Source organism: Artemia sp. Qi Xiang Cuo, chromosome 6, assembly GCF_049724085.1.
Source record: "Artemia sp. Qi Xiang Cuo chromosome 6, ASM4972408v1, whole genome shotgun sequence".
Lineage (NCBI taxonomy): Eukaryota > Metazoa > Arthropoda > Branchiopoda > Anostraca > Artemiidae > Artemia > Artemia sp. Qi Xiang Cuo.
In genome coordinates this window covers 31,591,126-31,610,736 of record NC_142799.1, presented here as the reverse complement: position 1 = coordinate 31,610,736, position 19,611 = coordinate 31,591,126, and the positions used below count along the sequence as shown (strand labels likewise).

Below are 19,611 nucleotides of genomic sequence, written 5' to 3'. Positions count from 1 at the left end.
ACAAAAGTTAAGATTAAAAAAAAAAAAATCCTAATATGCTAAACAACGATAATCTTTAATACACTTTTTGAGGGTCATTCTTAATATAAATAAAATGAAATGAAAATATATAAGAAAAAGAGTAAACTTTTAATTACGACAATGAAGAAAATATTTTTTTTCATTATGGTAATAAAAAGTTTTAATTGCTGTCTGAATGTTTTTATTCGATTTATTTATAGACGGAAAGGTAATTTTGTCTTTGAAATAATTCAGGTTTTATGCAATAGTTTTTAAGATCCCAAACCCACGACAGAAATCTGAAGATTCTGAGGAGTAGCAGCCCAGTTTTTTAATTTAGAAGATTGTTTTCTATCTGATGTAAAACAGTACTCCAGAACAGGCTGTTTTGTTAAAAAAGAGAACTTACCATAAAAAAAATGGTGAGAGATCTTGAAACCAGCAACAAATATTTCATAATGGAAGTCACGCCTAAGAAGGGAATAAATTGCCATGCATAAAGAAATTATCGACAACTTAAAAGTAATTTATAAATAAGGTCGAACCTTTCAATAAGGAAATAAAGGAAGTGAAAAATATCAAGATTGACTTTTTAACCTTTATCAAATTTCCGTTATCTCGGACGCTGGTAGATTTAGGTAAAAAAAAAACTGGTAATTCCCAATCACCAAATTCGTGAGTTGCCAGTTTCTTATTACCATGTTTTACTGAAATATAGCGAAAAACAAACTGTTATGAATTGCTGGTTGCTAGGTGTTTTAATCCATGGCAACCCATAGGGGGGGGGGGCTTTGGATTCCCAATATTTCATAACATGAGAAAAGGATTTTGAAATTTCTCTGGCCATGTGCGTCTTTGTCAAACCTTTGCTTCTGCCTGCAACATTTTTTCCGGCTCACTCTTCCACCGGAAAATTTCCTACGAGCGGTCTTGCCTCAGTCCAGTGCAGTAGTGTAATTTTGCAGGTAAAGTTGGTTTAAGGTCGAGCAGGAGAAAACGTGTGCCTAAAAAATAGCGAAGCAGTGATAATTAACCTTAGCCTTGGGCTGGTTTTTACCAAAATGCTTCGGATCTCACGATAGTTTGAAAGTTTCACAACCTTTTGTCACTTCTTTTTACTGTTTTAATGAAAAGACTAAACCCGGCTTTCTCTTTTAATACTTTTCACCAGTTGCTGGAAAACCTAGCGTTCTGGTAGGAATTTTAATAATCCAGCAAATCCTTCGGGAAATCCATGAAAGTGAAGGGACCGCTACGGAATTAAGTCTGGCATGACAAATGGCGACTGTTTAGTTGATTATATCACGACTTAGGTTTAGAAACGTAAAAAATATATGGATTTTCCCATCCTGGTGCTTGGCAGAGAATAATCCAAGCTAGTAATGTATGTTCTTTCTCACGTTTCTTGTTTTACAGTAAAACAGGTTGGAAAAGAAATGGATCTTATTGGATTTTCAAAAAATTTTCAACATTCTATTTAATAATCCTGCACTAAGCTTTGCCAAGTAAAAATAGGTTATTCAAAGAGTTCACCGAAAAGAAATGTAAGAAGAGAACGCTGTCCATACCAACATTAAATGAAACTTTAAAAACCGAAAATTGTGAAACAATGTAAACATTAAAAGGATCTCTACTTTGCGCTGATTCCAAACATGCAGTATTTCCGAAAATGGGAGAAAAACCATCAAAAATGATCCGATCTTGTTGCCGGTCGCACCGTTCCCAGCAACCCCATCAAATAATTTTAATCATTAGGTTATTATTATTATTTTTTTGTGTTGATTGAGGGGGAATATACAACCTAGCTTTTTTGCAGCTCCTAGATTTGAATTTTTTTTTTTGGGGGGGGGGTATTTTCGCTAAGAAAGCCGTTTTTTGATATTTCGATTGGAAATTTTTTTTTTGACGACTTTGCCTCTTTACCCTAGATTTTGAGAAATGCATTATACCTCCCTCCTCTAAATTTTCGTGAATTGACGCCACTTTTATGTGCCTTGGGTTCTATCACGACTAAGCTTGATGTGGGATTGGGAGTGAAAACAGTAGTTCAAATAAGAAAGAATATAATACTGTATGCAAAAACTATGATTCCGGAAGCCAACTCCCAGAAATAATCTCAATGTGATAGTAAAAATTATCAAAATTAAGGAATCAGACTTAATGCTAACTTCATTTTTTAAATGAAGTCCAGAGCAATATAAATACTCGAAACGAACGGAAGTTATCCAATGTATTACCTCAATCTCCCGCTTCTTACGATTAATTTTTTTTTCCGACAAATCCTTTGAGAAAGAATGCTCTAAAGCAGTGTTCTCATACAAGTCATGCAAGACTTTCATGCCAAGATTTAGTACCATACTCTAAATGTGAATTAAATAAAAAAACAAGTTTTTTTTTCAACTGAAGCTAAGAAGCAACACTAAAAATTAAAACGAACAGAAACTATTACGTATATGAAGGAGGCCACCTCTCCTCAATACCTCGTTATTTACGCTAAGTCTGGTTTTTGTTCCAGTTATTTAAGTATAACTCGTGAATCACAAAGGCCATTTTAATTAGAATAATATGCTTTTTTAAAAGTTCTAAAATTTTAAGCATAAAGAGCGAGGTATTGAGAAGAGCTGATCCCTTCATATACGTAATAATTTACGTTCGTTATAAGTTTTAATGTTGCTCCTTACTTTCAGTTGAAAAAACTTGTTTTTTTATTTAATTTCTGGTCATTTTTAAATAATACTGGGAAATCCAGCTCCCCCTCCATGGAAGATTCCCTTCCCCACGAAAAATTACTCCATGGAAAGATTCTCCCACGTAATCCCCCCTTCCACCAGAAAAATCCCCCCTGAAAAGTCTGTATACTTCCAAAAGACCAATACTATATGAAAACAATGGGTAAAGTTCATAGCTTGCGGCCCTTCCCCTGAGGACTGTAGGGTGTCCAGTCATCCTCATGGACATAGTTATTAGATTTTTCGACTATGCTGAAAAAATCGGCTACCTCAAAATTTTTATCGGGCAATTTTGAGGAAAAAAGAGAGTCGGAAGGGGGCTAGCTGCCCTCCAATATTTTTGGTCACTTAATAAAGGCAGTAGAGCTTTTGATTTCCGATAAAATGAGCCCTCTTCCGATCGTCTACGATCACTGGTTCAATACGATCTCCGCTGGAAAAAAAAAACAAAAAAAAAAACAAGCAAACAAATAAATACACATCCGTGATCTTTCTTCCGGCAAAAAATGGAAAATTCCATATTTTTGTAAATAGGAGCTTTAAACTGCTACCTACAGTAGGGTTTTCTGGTATGCTAAATATGATGGTGTCATTTTCATCAAGGTCGCTTGATGTTTCGAGGGTGCTTCCCCCCTTTTCAAAATTGAACAAATTTTCTTAGGCTCGTAACTTTTGATGGGTAACATTAAATCTGATGATTTTTATATATTGTGAATAAGCATCAAAATTCGATTCTTTTGATGTATCTATTGTGATCAAGACTCTGTTTCTTAAAAGTTTCGGTTACTAGTGAGCCGCATCGCTCCTTACTTGCAGTTTGTTACCACGACTTGTTTGACAAGAAGTGCCTGGATATTAATGTCTGGACAGACACGTGTCTAGACATGCATCTTAACGCCTCTTAACGAAGCAGTAACATGATAAAGTCCGTTTATTTTTTCACAATTTCTCAAGAAAGGAAGGTTTACTCATTCACATTTCGATAAATATTACGAATTGTCCTGAGTATTAGAAAGGAATTAAAAAGGAAAGAATTAGATTAGGAAAGGAAGAATCAGAAAGGAAAGGAATTACCTGATATCTCTCACATTTTATTAGGGAATAAGTGTGAGATAAGATCCTACAGACTGTATGTTCAATTGTACTCTGCTCTTCGGATATCATATTCACCAAATCTAGCAAAACCTAGAATAAAGTATCATGGCGTGAGCTGACTCAAAAACATAAGCCATATTAATATCCACATGATTCCTTAAATTTGGTCTCTAAACCATAAAATTCTTAACAGGTACTTAGAGTCATATATACATGAAGAGTATATACATAAGTAAAGTTTTGGATCCTTATCATTGAAATACCATTATTTCTTTTAGGAATTTTCGAGTAAAATCGTTTAAAAGCAGTTCTACTAGCTTCATATACACAGATTCACGGAGTACAACAAAATTTTCAGTTCATATGTTCTGAAAGGCTATCGATAAATAAAACGATCGTAACTACCAATGACAAAATTCTTCGTGCTCTAAAATACCTTTGGTTAAGTCCTAGTTAAATTTAGCGTAAACAGTGACGGGCTAAGCTTCTGTTTTTTTTTATACATACTATTGATAAGAATCAGAATGCCCAGCTAAGCCTGTATCCAGGGCGTTGGGGGTTTGGCCCCCCCCCAAAAAAATGCTTCTCCGACTCATAAAAAAACGTAACAAAAATGAATACAAACAAATTTTGGTACTGCGCTAAAATCCAGGACCCATGCGACAGAGACTGCATCGAGAAAGACCGAGACGCTTGATGAAAAACAGGTTTACGCTGCCTTGTGGGGTATAAACAAAGGGTTTCCCACTCCGTGAACTATATTTAAACTTTAGTTTTTTGGGGTTTAGGGGGACTTAAAGGTACCTAGGTCGGGTTAAAAGGTTAGGTTAGGTTATGTATTTTATAAATGCTATGCTTTACCCCATTTCCCTTTAATGTGCAAATATATAGCCAAAATTTGTTCATAAACTATTATATTTTCCTCCTATTTTGTTTTATTTCATTAGCATTAACCAAACTTCTCTTCTCGCATGTGTCCTGGATTTTAGAACAGTACCCAAACTTTTGATGCATTTTTTTTACAGTTTTTCCTTGTACCCCGTCCCAAAAAAATTTTTTGTAACCCCCCCCCCTCCCGACAAAAATCCTGGATATTGCCCTGTGCCGAGCCCAAAAATAATAGTAAAAAAAATGATAAACTTAATTGAATTGTGATTTTACAGGGAAGCAGCTCACGTTCAATAGCAACACCTCTGCCTGCGATTGTGGAAGATGAAGACAGGCCACAGACAGACGGTCACCTACCTTTAACTCCGCGCCCTTCTACTGCAAGTACAGCACCAATACCCACAATAAGTGTTATTGAACTACAAAGTGTGCAGCTAAAGAAAATAGACAAACTGAGTAGGACTGTGTCAGCCCCCTCTAGATCTACAGGTAGTCATCATTATATCTTACTTTTTTTTAAATCAAAATCACTTGAACAATTGAGATGATAAATATTGATTGAAGAAGCCGAATTCAGCCTCGTGTTTAGTTAGACCTTAAATAAAAAAACAAGTTTTTTCAACTCAAAGTAAGGAGCAACATTAAAACTTCAGACGAACAGACATTATTATGTATATGAGGGGGGTTTCCACCTCCTCAACACCCCCACCTCAAGAATGGGGTTTCCCCCACCTCAAGACTATAAGATCTTGAGACCTTACAAGGTCTCAAGAAAATCTTTTCCTTGAGAAATAATTTTTGCTAAGAATAGATAAAATTCAAACTTTGGAATTAACAAATTCTAATTTCGTTACAATGTCTGTATTGGAAACTTGAGAACAAGTTGACATCTTTATTTGGCGGTTGTTGTGTTTTTGCACAAGCAGAACAATCTTTAAGTTGTAGCATAATTTATCAGAATTCATTAAGCAATTCAAAAGAATCGAAATACGCCAAATGAAGCTATAATCATAATATTGGATGGTACCCATTTTCCATTTATGCTTTCTATCAGAAAATATTTCAGGTTTTGGCTGAGATTTCTGAGTTTCATCTGAGTTTTCTGAATAAGTTACAGAGCAGTTTCGGATAAATTCAGACAAAATCATGGGCGCCCATAAGCTGAATTCCAGGGGGGGGGCAAACTTCGTCTAATTGCTACTTTTAATGCTATATAATATAAATTTCATAACAAAAATATAAAAATAAGGCAGCATCAATCAGCCAGGGGGAGGGCCAGAGCCCCCCCCCCCCCTGCCCACCCATATGGGCGCCCATGGACAAAATCAACCTTTGGGCTGAGTGCTAAAGAAATAGTAGCACTTGGTCTACATCAAATCTATATAATCTTCTTGAAGAATGCATAGCAAATGTTATTTTTTTATTTTGATGTTTTTAAGTTTCCTTTTACATTCCGAAATAGTTTTGTGAGAAATTTTTGTTCAATCTTTATATGCACAATTTGTCTCATCTGGAAATTCCTCATAGAAAACAAAAATTAATGAAAAACAGCTTTTTTACCGGCAGTGGCAAAACGGCAGTAGTACTTTTTTTCCTTTCAAATCCGACCAAACATCGAATCACGAGGGGTGATTACTATGAGAGGTCCAAAAACAAGAGGCACAATTCACGATTAGGCTGAATTTCTTTAACAAAAGAGATAAAAGATTGCATTTAATTTATAAATGCCCATACTATATTCCTTGCATAACTCATTAATGCTAACTTCTGTGTTCGAATGCTACTTAAAATAAAAACTGAAAAAGCTTGACTTTATTTATGAAGAGTCAATTATAACTTAGTACCCTGAAAAGTACATTCTAGTGACATGGCTGGGCACAAGTATTTCTCAAATTTCAAATTGACCAACCAATGGCTTTACGAACGATCTTTCAATGAAGGTAGAAGAAGAGTGGGGGTGGTGAAGTAGAACCAATATTTCCAAGATTAGCGAACGTTTAAAAAATCTCTTTCTAGAAAACATTACATTTAACCCAGCCTATCATAAACTATCGCTTTTTTTATTTTTTCGATCTTCTATTGGGAGAGGATGAATTTTCAGCCCTTCATTCCTGTCTCTGGCGGATACCCTTGTTTATGAGCCTTATTAAATATGCTATTTAACTCTGCATATCGTGGCAAATGCTCTGTTTCTTCGCTCTGCTTCATATCTTTGAAGAATTGCTTTATATCTTCTTTCTAATTGGTCAATAATAACAAATACAGTTGAAGTTTGAACACTGCCCAAATGGTCTAATTGTGCACGGGGTTTAGCACTGGCGCTTCCGCCGTGCTTAGTTTTGATTTTCGTATCTAAAATAGTAACTGTAATGTGGCTTCTACATTTTGTGTAATGTGGCTTGTAAAATTGTTCCAGTAATTTAGAGACACTTTGATGAAAAGAGGTAAGATATAAATAATAATTAATTATGAAATAACATTTCGTCAATTAAGGATGCCTCGATAAGTTCAGTATTAAAGTTTAGTATTTTACGAGGACCTCTGTATTTGAAAATTAAAGAATGCCAAACACTGGCTTTTTTTCAGCAATTGAAAAACAGTCAACGAAAGCGGATTTAATTGCTGAGTTAAAAGTCTCAAAGAACATAGACGGAATAAGAAAAATGAAGGAAGACAAAATTAAAGAAGTTGTAAACGGAGAAAAGAAACGAGAGGAAGATATGAAGAAGGAATTCTCAGCCGAAAAGTTTGTACAAAAGGTATGCAACATGTGCTTAGTTTTTGTGAATATTCTTTTTAACAAGAGGGAAAGGGAATTGAAGCACATGCAATTAACAAATCTTTTTGTACAGTCGATTGAAAGTATAAAAAATAACTATATATTAGACTTCCCAGTAGCAGAGGAAGTAATATCATATGATGGCGCATTCGGTCCTGAAACGTCGTGCATTCCATACAAGATAAATATTTAATATATATATTTATCTTAGTTGATTCACTTGATTTTTCATGAAGTTGTTTTCAATAATGGATAATCAGCTATTATAAAGGAGGGGTGGTGAGCTACTTTGTTGTGGTTGGGGGGGGGAGGGGGGCCATATGCCAAAGAGACTGGATTTGAATGTCCAAATCGTGCAAATTTCCATGAGCCATTAGATAAGTGTGAGAAGGAGTCCGTGTGTTTGCGGTGGAGGGAGGGGGAGGGTTAGGAATTACATTCTCATCTCTCTTTATTTTGGTTAGACCCGGTATTATTTGTTAAACGATCAGAAATTAAATAAATAGGCACGGTATTTTCAATTGAAAGTACGGCGTAATATTAAAACTTAAAAACGAATAGATATTATTCTGTACATAAGGAAGCTGTCCCCTCTTCACTCCCTCATTTTTTAAAAGTAAAGCTTGATTTTTGTCCCAGTTTCTTAAGAACGATTGCTCAAAACCAAAGATCGTTGAATTTGAATGAGAGGCATTTCTGAAAAAATTAATACTTTGGCGTACCGAGCGAGAGATTGAGTAGGAAGTAGCCCCTCTAACATACGTAATAATCATTGTTCGTTTTGAGTTTTAATTTTCCTTTTTGCTTTCATATGAAAAAACCTTTTTTTTTATTTAATACCACCATAAAAATCTTCCCTGGTATTATCGAAATATCGCATGGTATTATCCACATCTTCTCTGGTATCATCCGCATCTTGCCTGGTATTATCCACGGCTTGCCCGGTGTTATCAACATCTTGCCTGGTATCCAAGACCGTATTCAGGGGAGCGGTTAGGGGATTTGACCCCCCCCCTAAATATATGTTTGACTCGTAAAAATGTAATAAAGATGTATAAAAACACGTTTTTGATGCGTTGTTTTAAAGTTTTTCTGTAAACCCCTCCCCCGAAAAAAAAATCATGGATATAGTCCTGCTCGTATTGTAAAAGTGGCGTATTGTAAAAGTGGGCGTTGGAGGGGGGCTAGTTGCCTCCTAATCTTTTTAGTCACTTAAAAAGGGCACTGGAATTTTAAAATTCTGTTCGTTCCCCTCACCCGATTTTATAAGACCATTGGTTCGAAACGATCTCCCCTGGAAAAAAAACAGCAAATGAACACGCATCCGTGATCTGTCTTGTGGCAAAAACACAAAATTTCACATTTTTGCAGATGAGACCTTGAAACATCTAAAGTAGAGTTCTCTGATGCGCTGAATCTGACGGTGCGATTTTCTTTAAGATTCCTTGACTTTTTACGGGTGTTTTCCACCATTGTCGAAAATCTGAGGAATTTTCTCATCCTCGTAGTCTTTGATGGTTATCATTAAACTCAATAAATCTTATATATTAAGAATCAGCACAAAAAGTAAATTCTTTTGATATATTTATTGTTATCAAAACTCTGTGTGTTAGATTTTCGGTTACTATTGGGCCGAGTCGTGTCTTGGTTAAAACTCATCAAACCAATTTATACAGGCGGGGATATAAAACAACCTCATTTAATTTCTAGATATACCGAACCTTCTACCATCCTTACATATCACCTTAACCGTGGCAAAGTTAATTCTGTACATGGCACTAATCCCTGTAACTTGCTTACAGGGTACGCCGTATTAGGATAAATACTTCTTTTATGCTTTTCTTTCCACTGAATCAAATACCAACATTATTCGTAAAACTCAAGAATAAAGGCATTGATATTTGTGACCCTTTTGAATTGCTAAAATAGTGTGAAAATCTAATTGATAGTTTAAGACAGTTAATGTTTATTTTGTAGTATTTAATGATATTTTTCATTGTCCATTACTGTATTTTTTATTAGCCCTGGGAAATACCTTCAAAATAAGCATCTGTATTTGTATGTTTATTTTTGGGGTTGGTCAATATTTTTATTTTTTTTTCCCGTTGTTTCTCTTTTTCATTCATAATTCATTTTAAATGTGGCATCTGTCACTTCCAGAGTAGCCATGCAAAGAGCCATCACGGACCATCAAATAAGCTTCGGTGACATTTTCCACCACATTTAGAGTTTGCCAATTCTTTTTGGCACTAATTTCAGTTCTTTAGAAAATTGTCAGTTCTTATCATCAGCAAATTTATCTGTAAGATATCAATCAAACAGACAATTTCGGTATTGAATTGAGAAACATAAAAGACTATTGTCTTTGAATTAATTTTAATTTCTTTTTAGAAAATCTGATTCAATTAACCTTGGATCTGAAATAAAAAGCTGATAGGACTTAAAGGACTTAGAACTAATCATTTGATAGACTACTTCCATTTGTTGAAACTGAGGTGACACATTAATACTGAATAACGCAATCTGATGCAGGAGAAAAATAATCCGCTTTATACACCATTTGTGAGTCATAAGCATTGGATAAACGTAAGGAAGTGTAATTATATAGAAAAGAGATTTAGTAATATGATAATTGCCAGAATTCTATATTTGAGATATGTTTTGCACAGCATCTGCTATGAAATCGTAGAGAAGTCGCTATTTCCTTGAAACAAAAATAGTAGTAAGTAATGTACTAGTAATGAATAAAAGAAAATTGTTTTTTTAAGGGGACTGAGGGTTGTCAACCAGAGTTTTTTTAGCCATAAATTTTACATATAGTTGGATATTTCAGGCTAAATAAAAAAACAAGTTTTTTTATTTAATTTTTGAACGTTTTTGATTTAATGCACGTTTTGATTTTGGCTCACCGTACATGAATAATTAAAACAAAATTTGCATATTAATTTTACTTTTATTCGGTTAAATGGCTTTCTCAAAAGTTGTTTAATTTTATTTATGAACGATTTTATTAATAATAAATATACGTAACTTACGAATTAACTTACGTAACTAGCTTCTATATTCATATATTTTAATACGTATATTAGGGGGTTCTCCCCTTAGTCAATACCTGGCTTTTTACGCTAAAGTTCGAATTTTTTTCCAATTCTTTAAAAATAACCCCTTAATCACAAATGTCGTTAATTAGAATAAATAGCTCTTATGAAACTACTAAAAAATCTTTGGCTCAAAGAGTGAGGTATTGACTAGGGGGCGAACCTAATATATAAGGGGGCGAACCTCATATACGTAATATTTTCTGTTCGTTTTAAGTTTCGATGTTGCTCCTTACTTTCAGTTGAAAAACTTGTTTTTTTAATCTAATTTCTGATCTTTTTTAAAAATTATGCTGGAAAATCTGGCGCCCCCTTCTTAGCAATGTCCCCTCCCGTTGAAAACTTTCTCTATGGAAAGATCCTCCCACATAACCCCCCATCCCCCCACTACCTGAAGAAATCCCCCCTGAAAAAGTCTGTATACTTCCCAATAACCAATACTATATGTTAACATTGGGTAAAGTTCATAACTTTCAGCCCTCCCCCCGGGGACTTCATGGGATTAAGTCATCCTAAAAGACATACTTATCATATTTTCGACCATGCTGAACAAAATGGCTATCTCAAAATTTTGATCGGGTGACTTCGGGAAAAAAATGAGCGTGGGAATGGGCCTAGTTGCCCTCCATTTTTTTGGTGAATCAAAAAGGGCATTAGAACTTTCAATTTTCGTTCCATTGAGCCCTTCCACGATATTCTAGGACAACTGGGTCGATACGATCACCCCTGGGGAAAAAAACAACAAAAAACAATTAAACACGCATCCGTGATCTTTCTTCTGGCAAAAAATACAAAATTCCAACATTTTTGCAGATAGGAGCTTGAAACCTCTACAGTAGGGTTCTCTGGTCCACTGAATCTTATGGCGTGATTTTCATTTAGGTTCTATAGTCTTTAGGGGGTCTTTCTCCTTTTTCGAAAAATCAGCCAAATTTTCTCAGGTGCGTAATTTTTGATAAGTAATACTAAACTTAATGAAACTTATATATTTGAAATCAACATTAAAATCTGATTCTTTTGATGCATATATTTGTATCAAAATCCTGTTTTTCAGAGTTTCGGTTACTATTGAGCTGGGTCGCTCCTTACTTACAGTTCGTTACCACGAACTGTTTGAAAGAAAAGTGAATGACAGAGAATTTTGATGTATTAGATTTTTGACAACAGAAGAATAGGCAAGTTTCTCTTGAAACGAGACTTTTCCTGTTGTTTTCCTTATTCAAAATTCATTTAGTGTCAAAATGTTTTCAGTGGTTCTCGGTAACTTTATAGGTGGTTTTTAAGATGAAATTACTGTCGTGAATCTAAATCAAATACTTCTTTGAAATATTCTCAAACGTTTTTACAAGGTAACTAAGACCTGATATGATCAATAAATGTAAGTTTCCCCTCATAAGGTTGAATACTTTCTAGACCCAGAAGAAGTAATAAGTGTGTTTTTGTTTCTTGGCAAAATGGACCTTTTACTCACTGACAGCAAATGAACTATAGTTCAAATTCCTAGATTGGTGTTTTGTTTTTCTGTCTTTCGAAGGATAATTTTTTTTTTCCAAAGTTTTCTTTTCAGGGATCGGTATATTAATTCATCAAAGACCCAAGAGACTATCCGTGCCTAGCTATCAAATGGCTGATTGAGCAGCTGAAACATAGTTTGTGGTTTTAGCTTTTATTTCAGCCCATTTTAGCCCATTCAGCCCAAATATAAGTTTTCGTGGTTTCTCTTGAACATAATTGAAGCTGATTTTTAGTCAATTGATTCTGTTTTACTCGAGTTTCTTAACATATTACTCACAATTCTTTGCAATCAAGGGCAAAACTGTACAAGGTTGGGAAAAATGAAATTTAAAAAAGGGCGTTTTGTATTGCAAATAGCAGCATGATGTGCAGCTCTAGCAAAGTTGTCTAACTATTCATCTAAACAAATTTCTAAGTTAGAGTAAGTTGATGAAACTCCTCTTCTGGGCGAAATTGTGCAAGATAAGAAAAAACAAAAAGGTGGGAAGAGAAACTTGATAAGAGTCGTTTATATTGACACTTCGTATTGCATAAGAATTTGCTTAGATGTGAGTTATTTGTCCATTTTCTTCTTTTTATTGGTTTTATTTGCCCGGTTTTTCTTAAAATTAATTTCCATCTCTTTTCTGATTTCATGTTCAAAATATTTCCATTGGTGAAACCGAAACATTTTTACTTTGTTTGTACATATTTATTAAAAATATTTATTAAAAGTTTGACCCATTTCATATTTACTGTTTCTTCTCGTTTTTTTTAGTCATAAAAGGAAGAATGAAATTAGTATTAAAGTGTTTAAAGCAGGTAGACGCACTGACATAAATTTCAAGGGGAAACAAGTAGGAAAAGAACGCATAAACCTCCAGATTACCGTGTACATAACGTAGGGATTTCTAGGGGAACTTTCAGAAACCTCTAGATTTATTGAAATAGCGTACTGACAGAGCTCTCCTTCCGACGTCAGTTTTAGATTTAGAGCCTTGATATTCTGTGATTTGAACTCTTGCGGTGCATATTTTTTTTTATTTCTAGAACTTAATTTCTCTTAATATCCTTTGTTTTACATTCGAACTTTCTAGTTAAGGTGCTCTCTAATTACAGATACCTGATACTGATTCCAATGGTCAAATTATTCCTGAGTGGAAGAGGAAAATGCTTGCAAGAAAAGCTGCTGAGAAGGCAAAAAAAGAAGCAGAAGAAGCAAGAATACGACAACTTCAGGAGCATAGAATAAATGCTCTACCTCCTTGGAAAAGACAACTTCTTTTAAAGAAGGAGGATTGGAAAAAGTAAGCCATTACTACCTTTTTTTCACTGATTAAGGTCTCAGTTAACATTTTTGTTGGAATTGTAAATCTTATTAAGAAGGATTAAGCCTTGCGTAATAAGAACCAAAAATTTCCCTCTATTTGCCACTATGGTATTCGTATTAGCAATCATACTGGAGAGGGTTTATTTTATTGCTAGGAAACTGTGTATTAAGCTGAAATAAATTATTTCACACTGTCATGTGTTACATACACTTTTCTGGTTTGGGAATGTTTTTGATAGAATGTTCAAAGGTTGGCAAAAGCGCCTTTGCGTGAAAAGTGTCAAAATTGGACTGTCGCTTAGCTCAATGTTAAACTGTCCTTTATATCAAAGACCCAATTAAAATGATCAATTATTGAACAGTTCGAAAGCTAAATCAAATAAACTTAACTTTGAAAATTCGTTGATATTATCTTTCCAAGTTCTACATTTTGACTCTGAACTTAGAAAGATTGAATGGATCCCGCGTTAACGTAGCTTTAGTCATAGTTTTCGTAGTATTTATCAGAGCAGTACTTATAAGAAATTGCTGATAAGAAGTAAGCTGTTTCTTTACAAAAAAAAAAAAAATAACAAAAAAAAAAAATAACAAAAAAAACATGAAAATGAGTATATGAATGAATGAATGCACATAATACCCTTCAATGAAAAAACAGATGGTGCACAAAAAACAAAACAAAAAACAAGAAACTAATTCTTCTGACACAAACAAAGCGAAACTCAACAACCATAAGAAAATGCTGACTACTTCTGTAAAACTTTGGTCCACGGGTAGGACTTGACTGACAAATTATATCGATCAATTTGCGACAGAACCACTTCTTCAGGGTTGGTAAAACCGTACTGGCGCGTAACATACCTATTGCTTGTTCACGGTGGTGAACGAAGCAAAACCTTTGCATACTTGTAGTATACTGAAAGCAATTTCAGCCTATCTGTAGCCGTAAAAATTCGCAAAAATGGGGTAAGTCAAGATAATGAAGCAAAACCGTAGCATCGTACACCTGGGCGAACAGACAACGGCCAAACTTCTGCTTATTGGCCGCTATACGGCTATGCGTAAAAGAATATGGCTTAATATATATATATATATATATATATATATATATATATATATATATATATATATATATATATATATATATATATATATATATATATATATATATATATATATATATATATATATATATATATATATATATATATATATATATATATATATATATATATTTTGACCATTCTGAACAAAATGGCTATCTCAAAATTTGATCGGATGTCTTTGAAGGAATGAAAGTGGAAAGGGAAAGGGAGGATCTGCCTCCTCTCCAGTCACCTTTGACTCTTAAAAAGGACACTAGAATTTTCAATATTCAATAGAATGAGCCCTGTCCGTAGTTTCTACGATAACTCCTAACACAAAAATTAGCCTGGGAAAAAAGAGCTACAATACAATGGAGCCTCAATGCTCTGCATTTAGGTAATGCAATAGCGCTGCCTGTGATTCTATAGAAGTTTTTACCTATAATTTGTTCCCCGAGATCCTGGGAACCACCACACTAGGGCCTAAACTTTAAAAAATTAGTAAAAACTTTGCAATCTCTTGCAAAGCAATAAAATCGGTCTAGTTACTTTCGGTTGAATCTGAGAATCGATGCTTGAAAAGCACGGAAAGTCTTGTTTAAGTGACAGAATTGCACATAATAAGTAAACATGACAATTTATTCCCATTTTTATGATTCTTTCGAAGAAAATATCAATTTTTAATTAATATACCATCTCAACCAGCTGATGACAGATTCTAATATACTTTGTTTTTATTTTCCAAGACTCTAATGTATTCACTATGACAAGTTTTTTATCTTATAAATGCCCATTTGTTCCACCTGAAACTGTCTCTAAAACATGAAAAGTCTGTCTCCGTCCTTTGTCACTGGGCTATGTATTTTGTTTATCTTCTTTGTACCTGATGATAAAAAAGGTAATAATAATTTTTTTATGCAGTTTCAATGTGCCTGGGGTCACAGAGTGTACTTCGAATAAACTTATTGAATAAAAAAAAAATAAAATAAAAATCCTGAGCAAAATTATGAAAGTCAAATACACAAAACAAAATTTACCCATTTCATCAAAACTGCATTCTTTCAGGGAAACCATTGGAACAAAAGAGGTTCAAAGTCAGCCGGAATCACTTTCTTCGTCAATTTCTTCACAACAGAACGGAATAGCAGACGATCGTAGAAGTGAGCCGGAAACGTTAGCAACTCCTTGGGGAGTAAACTTACGGAAAATCAGTGCTACTCATTCACTGCCCGAATAATTAAATTAACGGTGTATATTTGTGATATTTTGTGCAAAGATTATTTGCTATTAACTAAATTTATTTTTATATTGATTAACTATGGTTGAAAGAATAGAAACTTCAACTACTATAAGTAAATTTTTCATTATTATGCAATAAAGTGCACAAGTCTTCTTGTTGTAAAAAAATCTTTAAGGTGTGGGCCTTCCGAGGGTGAAAATACGATTGTGAAGACATTTATCAGGTTCGTAATTAGTTTGTTTATTTTTATTGTAGGATAAGCAATAGCTTTTCTACCAAATGCTCTTTGAAACTTTAAAGAAAGTAAATGAGCTAAGCGAATGAAACTTTCAGATTAGCTCAAATATAAATCTACATGGCTGAACTACGTCTTTGAAAATATTAAAGACACATATGTCCGTAAGGCAATTGTTTACAAAACAAAGCTAGGGTCGACTATCGATTTTTCGACATGAATTTCTCTAATATTTGACAAAATTATTTAAGCTGGACGAATAAAACATTCAACAATTAGCACAAGTATCAATTTTCAAATTTTCATTGATATAGCTCAGCTACTTTCTGGATAACATTGAAGAAAGTTAGTCTCCAAAAGGTGATTGTTTGCCATATCTAAAGTTTTGGTACATTTTCGTAGACAACTCGTGAGCACCTAATATGCCGCTAGTCATTTACCAAGTCGAATTGCTGTATTTTTAGGCTTCTTTTGACCCTTTGCTCAAAGGTGTTAAAGGATGACTTTGGTGGGAAAAAGAAACCAAGAAGATGACGCTCGACGGATGTGCAACTCCAAACAAACGTTTTTTGAAGTGCTCTTTTGAAGGAGTTTTCTTCTTTGTATAATTGAAGCTACCTCTGCCCCTATATATACTCATGGACAGAACTTAGGACATCCTTGGAGTCTTGGACACACAGTTTGACGGAGCTTATTATTTTTGTTCTGGTGGTGTTAACAAATGTGGAAAAAAAGAATAAAGTTGATGGCAAAAGAGTATAAATCTTTATTGCAGTTCATATTCAAAATCTACTTCAAAGTCAAGTTGGCTCTGAAAGAGCCAGATATATCTGCTAGATTAAAAAGTAATATATTTTGTATGAAGTAACAAAAAAATAATCCGAATTTTCAGAACGGAACGTAAAAAGAAGCTTCAAACCCGTACACCCTGCCCAACCACTATCATTTTTACGGTTCTATCCACGATTTCTTGTAAAATTTATATAGTTTTTTTATTGTCAAACCCGTGTTTTTTTCTCTCCTTCCTTAAATTATGATTTATATGCCTGTTTGGAACGCTCTATGACTGATGGAAGTGATTTTTCAAATATTTCTCAATCTAGGAATGAGTTTTTTTTTATAAGGATTGAAGTTGTCAGTAAAAGATATAAAGTGCTACCAACAAGAGAAAAATGCTGCTATCTATAAAAAAAATAGTATAAAAAAAGAATAAGCTTCTGCTCGGAACGGTATTAGTTATAAAATAATTGCGTCTTCAGAGGAAGGGTTTGATATGTTCTTGTTTCTGTTATAGCTATTTTTTTGGTATTTCTGGGTAAATGGGAGACATTAAACAATTGTAGTTTTATTTAGACAAGTCATTACATAACATATTCACGTGGAACAACTCAGTTTTTTTTTATGTCGATTTTTTTTTGCTTTGCTTTTTTTTGAACTGATATACCCCCCTTACGGAAGCACACGACGTACTTGTTCTGAAAATATCAGGAAAACCTTTTTTGTGGTCAGAGAGAAAGAAAGAGGGAGAGTAGGTGTATATTAACACGAGACATTGTTGTCAGGCTCATAAGGAGAGATATAGCTTTGGAGTTCTATATTTCAAAGAATTGGTATAAGAGTCACAATTCTATATTGCCCACATTTATGTTGTTTTTGTTTTGTTAAAAAAGAAATGTTAAACGCAAAGATACTATTTTCTTTATCGATATGCGATTTCTCCTTAGCACTAAAAATTCTTTATTAGTAATGTGATTTCAGGCTATTAATGTGGCACAGTTATATTTGAGTACATTTGTCATGAGCAGTCTCTATCGGGAGAACAAACAAAGAGAGGAAATTCCATTGAAGAAACAAACTAACGGCACTACGGCCATTAGCAAGAAAAGATAAAAGCCAAAACGTAGTGGATATTTCACCTGTATGAAAACGAGGCGGGTTCAACGCTGATAAAACAAAGATTAAAACTAGAATAACCTAAAATAAATAAAAATCAAAACCAAGGAATATGAACAATCAATATAAATATCTACAATCGTCCCAACTGATCCAAATAGGTTACAGAAGCTAATAGAGTTACTTCGATGAGAACACCAAAGCAACTGGATAATATAAAATAGATATGATGTTAGTTATTCTGTTGCGAAACAATTCTATTTTTTGTAACTATTGCTGCTACTGGTTTACTTTTCAAAAGAATATGTATAAATTGAGTCAATATTCAAATTTCCTGTATCTCGGTTTATTGAAATATTAGCAATAGGTTTTTTTTTTATTTCAATGACCTTTCTCACCTACTGAGTAACATCTTTCTCAGAGGCAACGGTATAGCGTTGCCTATAGTGAGGGCCAAACGGCTTTAGTGTTTTATTTTTTTTCCCAGAGGCACTTCATATGGAAGGGTTCGTTGCATAAACTTTGGAGGGGGCTCATTCGATTGGAAATCGAGAGTTCTAGTGCCCTTTTTAAGAGTCAAAAGTGATCGGAGGGTAACTAGCCCACCCCACACGCCCTTTTTATCAAATGCATCTGATAAAATATTTTAGATACCCATTTTGTTAAAAATAGTTCAAAGATCATATAACAAGATTTTCGGTGTCGACACAACCCCCCAGGGCCAGGGGACAGGCGTTGTAAGTTATGCCCTGTGGATATATATGGTTCTTATAAAAGGAATGCTCATATAAACTTCGGAGAGGGCTCATTTGATTCGAAATTGAAAGTTCTAGTTCACTTTCTAAGAGTCAAAAGAGATCGGAGGGTAACCGTCCCCCAAACGCCCTCCTTTCCCAAATGCATCCGATAAAAATTTTGAGATAGTAATTTTGTTAAAAATAGTTCATAGATCATATAACAAAAACTCCGCTGTCCAGGGACTGGTGGCTGGTGTTGTAAGTTACACCTTGGGGCAAATATGATTCTTATGAAAGGGATGCTCGTATGAACTTCAGAAAAGGCTCGTTTGACTGGAAATTGAAATTTCGAGTTCACTTTTTAAGCGATAACCTTTTTGTTAAAAATAGTTCAAATGTCAGATAAGAAAAACTCCAGTGGCAATACAACACCCTAGGACCAGGGCTTTTTAAGCTATGCCCTGAGAGCATTTATGGTTCTTATGAAAGGGATGCTCGTATAAACTTCACAGAGGGCTTATTTAATTGGAAATTGGAAGTTCTCGTTCACTTTTTAAGATTCAAAGAGATCGGAGGGCAACTAGCTCCCCTCCTCAACGCCCTATTTTTCTCAAACCCGTCCGATAAGAACTTTGAGAGAACCATTTTTTCAAAATGGTTCAAAGATCAAATTACAAAATCTCCGGGGTTTAAACAATCCTTCAGGGCCCGGGGTAAGCGTTGTAAATTATGCCCTGGGGACATATATTGTTCTCATGGAAGGAATGCTCATATAAACTTCAGGGAGGGCTCATTTGATTGGAAATTGAAAGTTCTAGTTCACTTTTTAAGAGTCAAAACAGATCGAAAGAAACCAGCCCCCCTCCCCCACCACGCCCTTTTTTCCCAAATGCATCCGATAAAATTTTGCGATATCCATTTTGTTAAAAATAGTTCAAAGATCATATAATAAAAGCTCCGGTGTCGACACAACCCCCCAGGGACCGGGGACTGGCGTTGTAAGTTATGCCT

The 19,611-nt window shown here is 34.4% G+C and overlaps 1 protein-coding gene across 1 annotated transcript in view; it reads left to right on the top strand.

The window, feature by feature from the left end:
• Nucleotides 1-15,807, top strand: part of f (espin protein forked) — a 136,801-nt gene extending 120,994 nt beyond the window's left edge. The window contains exons 10-13 of the mRNA XM_089090646.1: nt 4,988-5,201; nt 7,299-7,471; nt 13,203-13,390; nt 15,561-15,807. Of these exons, the coding sequence (XP_088946772.1) occupies nt 4,988-5,201; nt 7,299-7,471; nt 13,203-13,390; nt 15,561-15,732 (747 nt within the window). The 3' untranslated portion in view covers nt 15,733-15,807. The remainder of the gene's footprint in view (nt 1-4,987; nt 5,202-7,298; nt 7,472-13,202; nt 13,391-15,560) is intronic.
• The last annotated feature ends 3,804 nt before the right edge of the window (nt 15,808-19,611 follow it).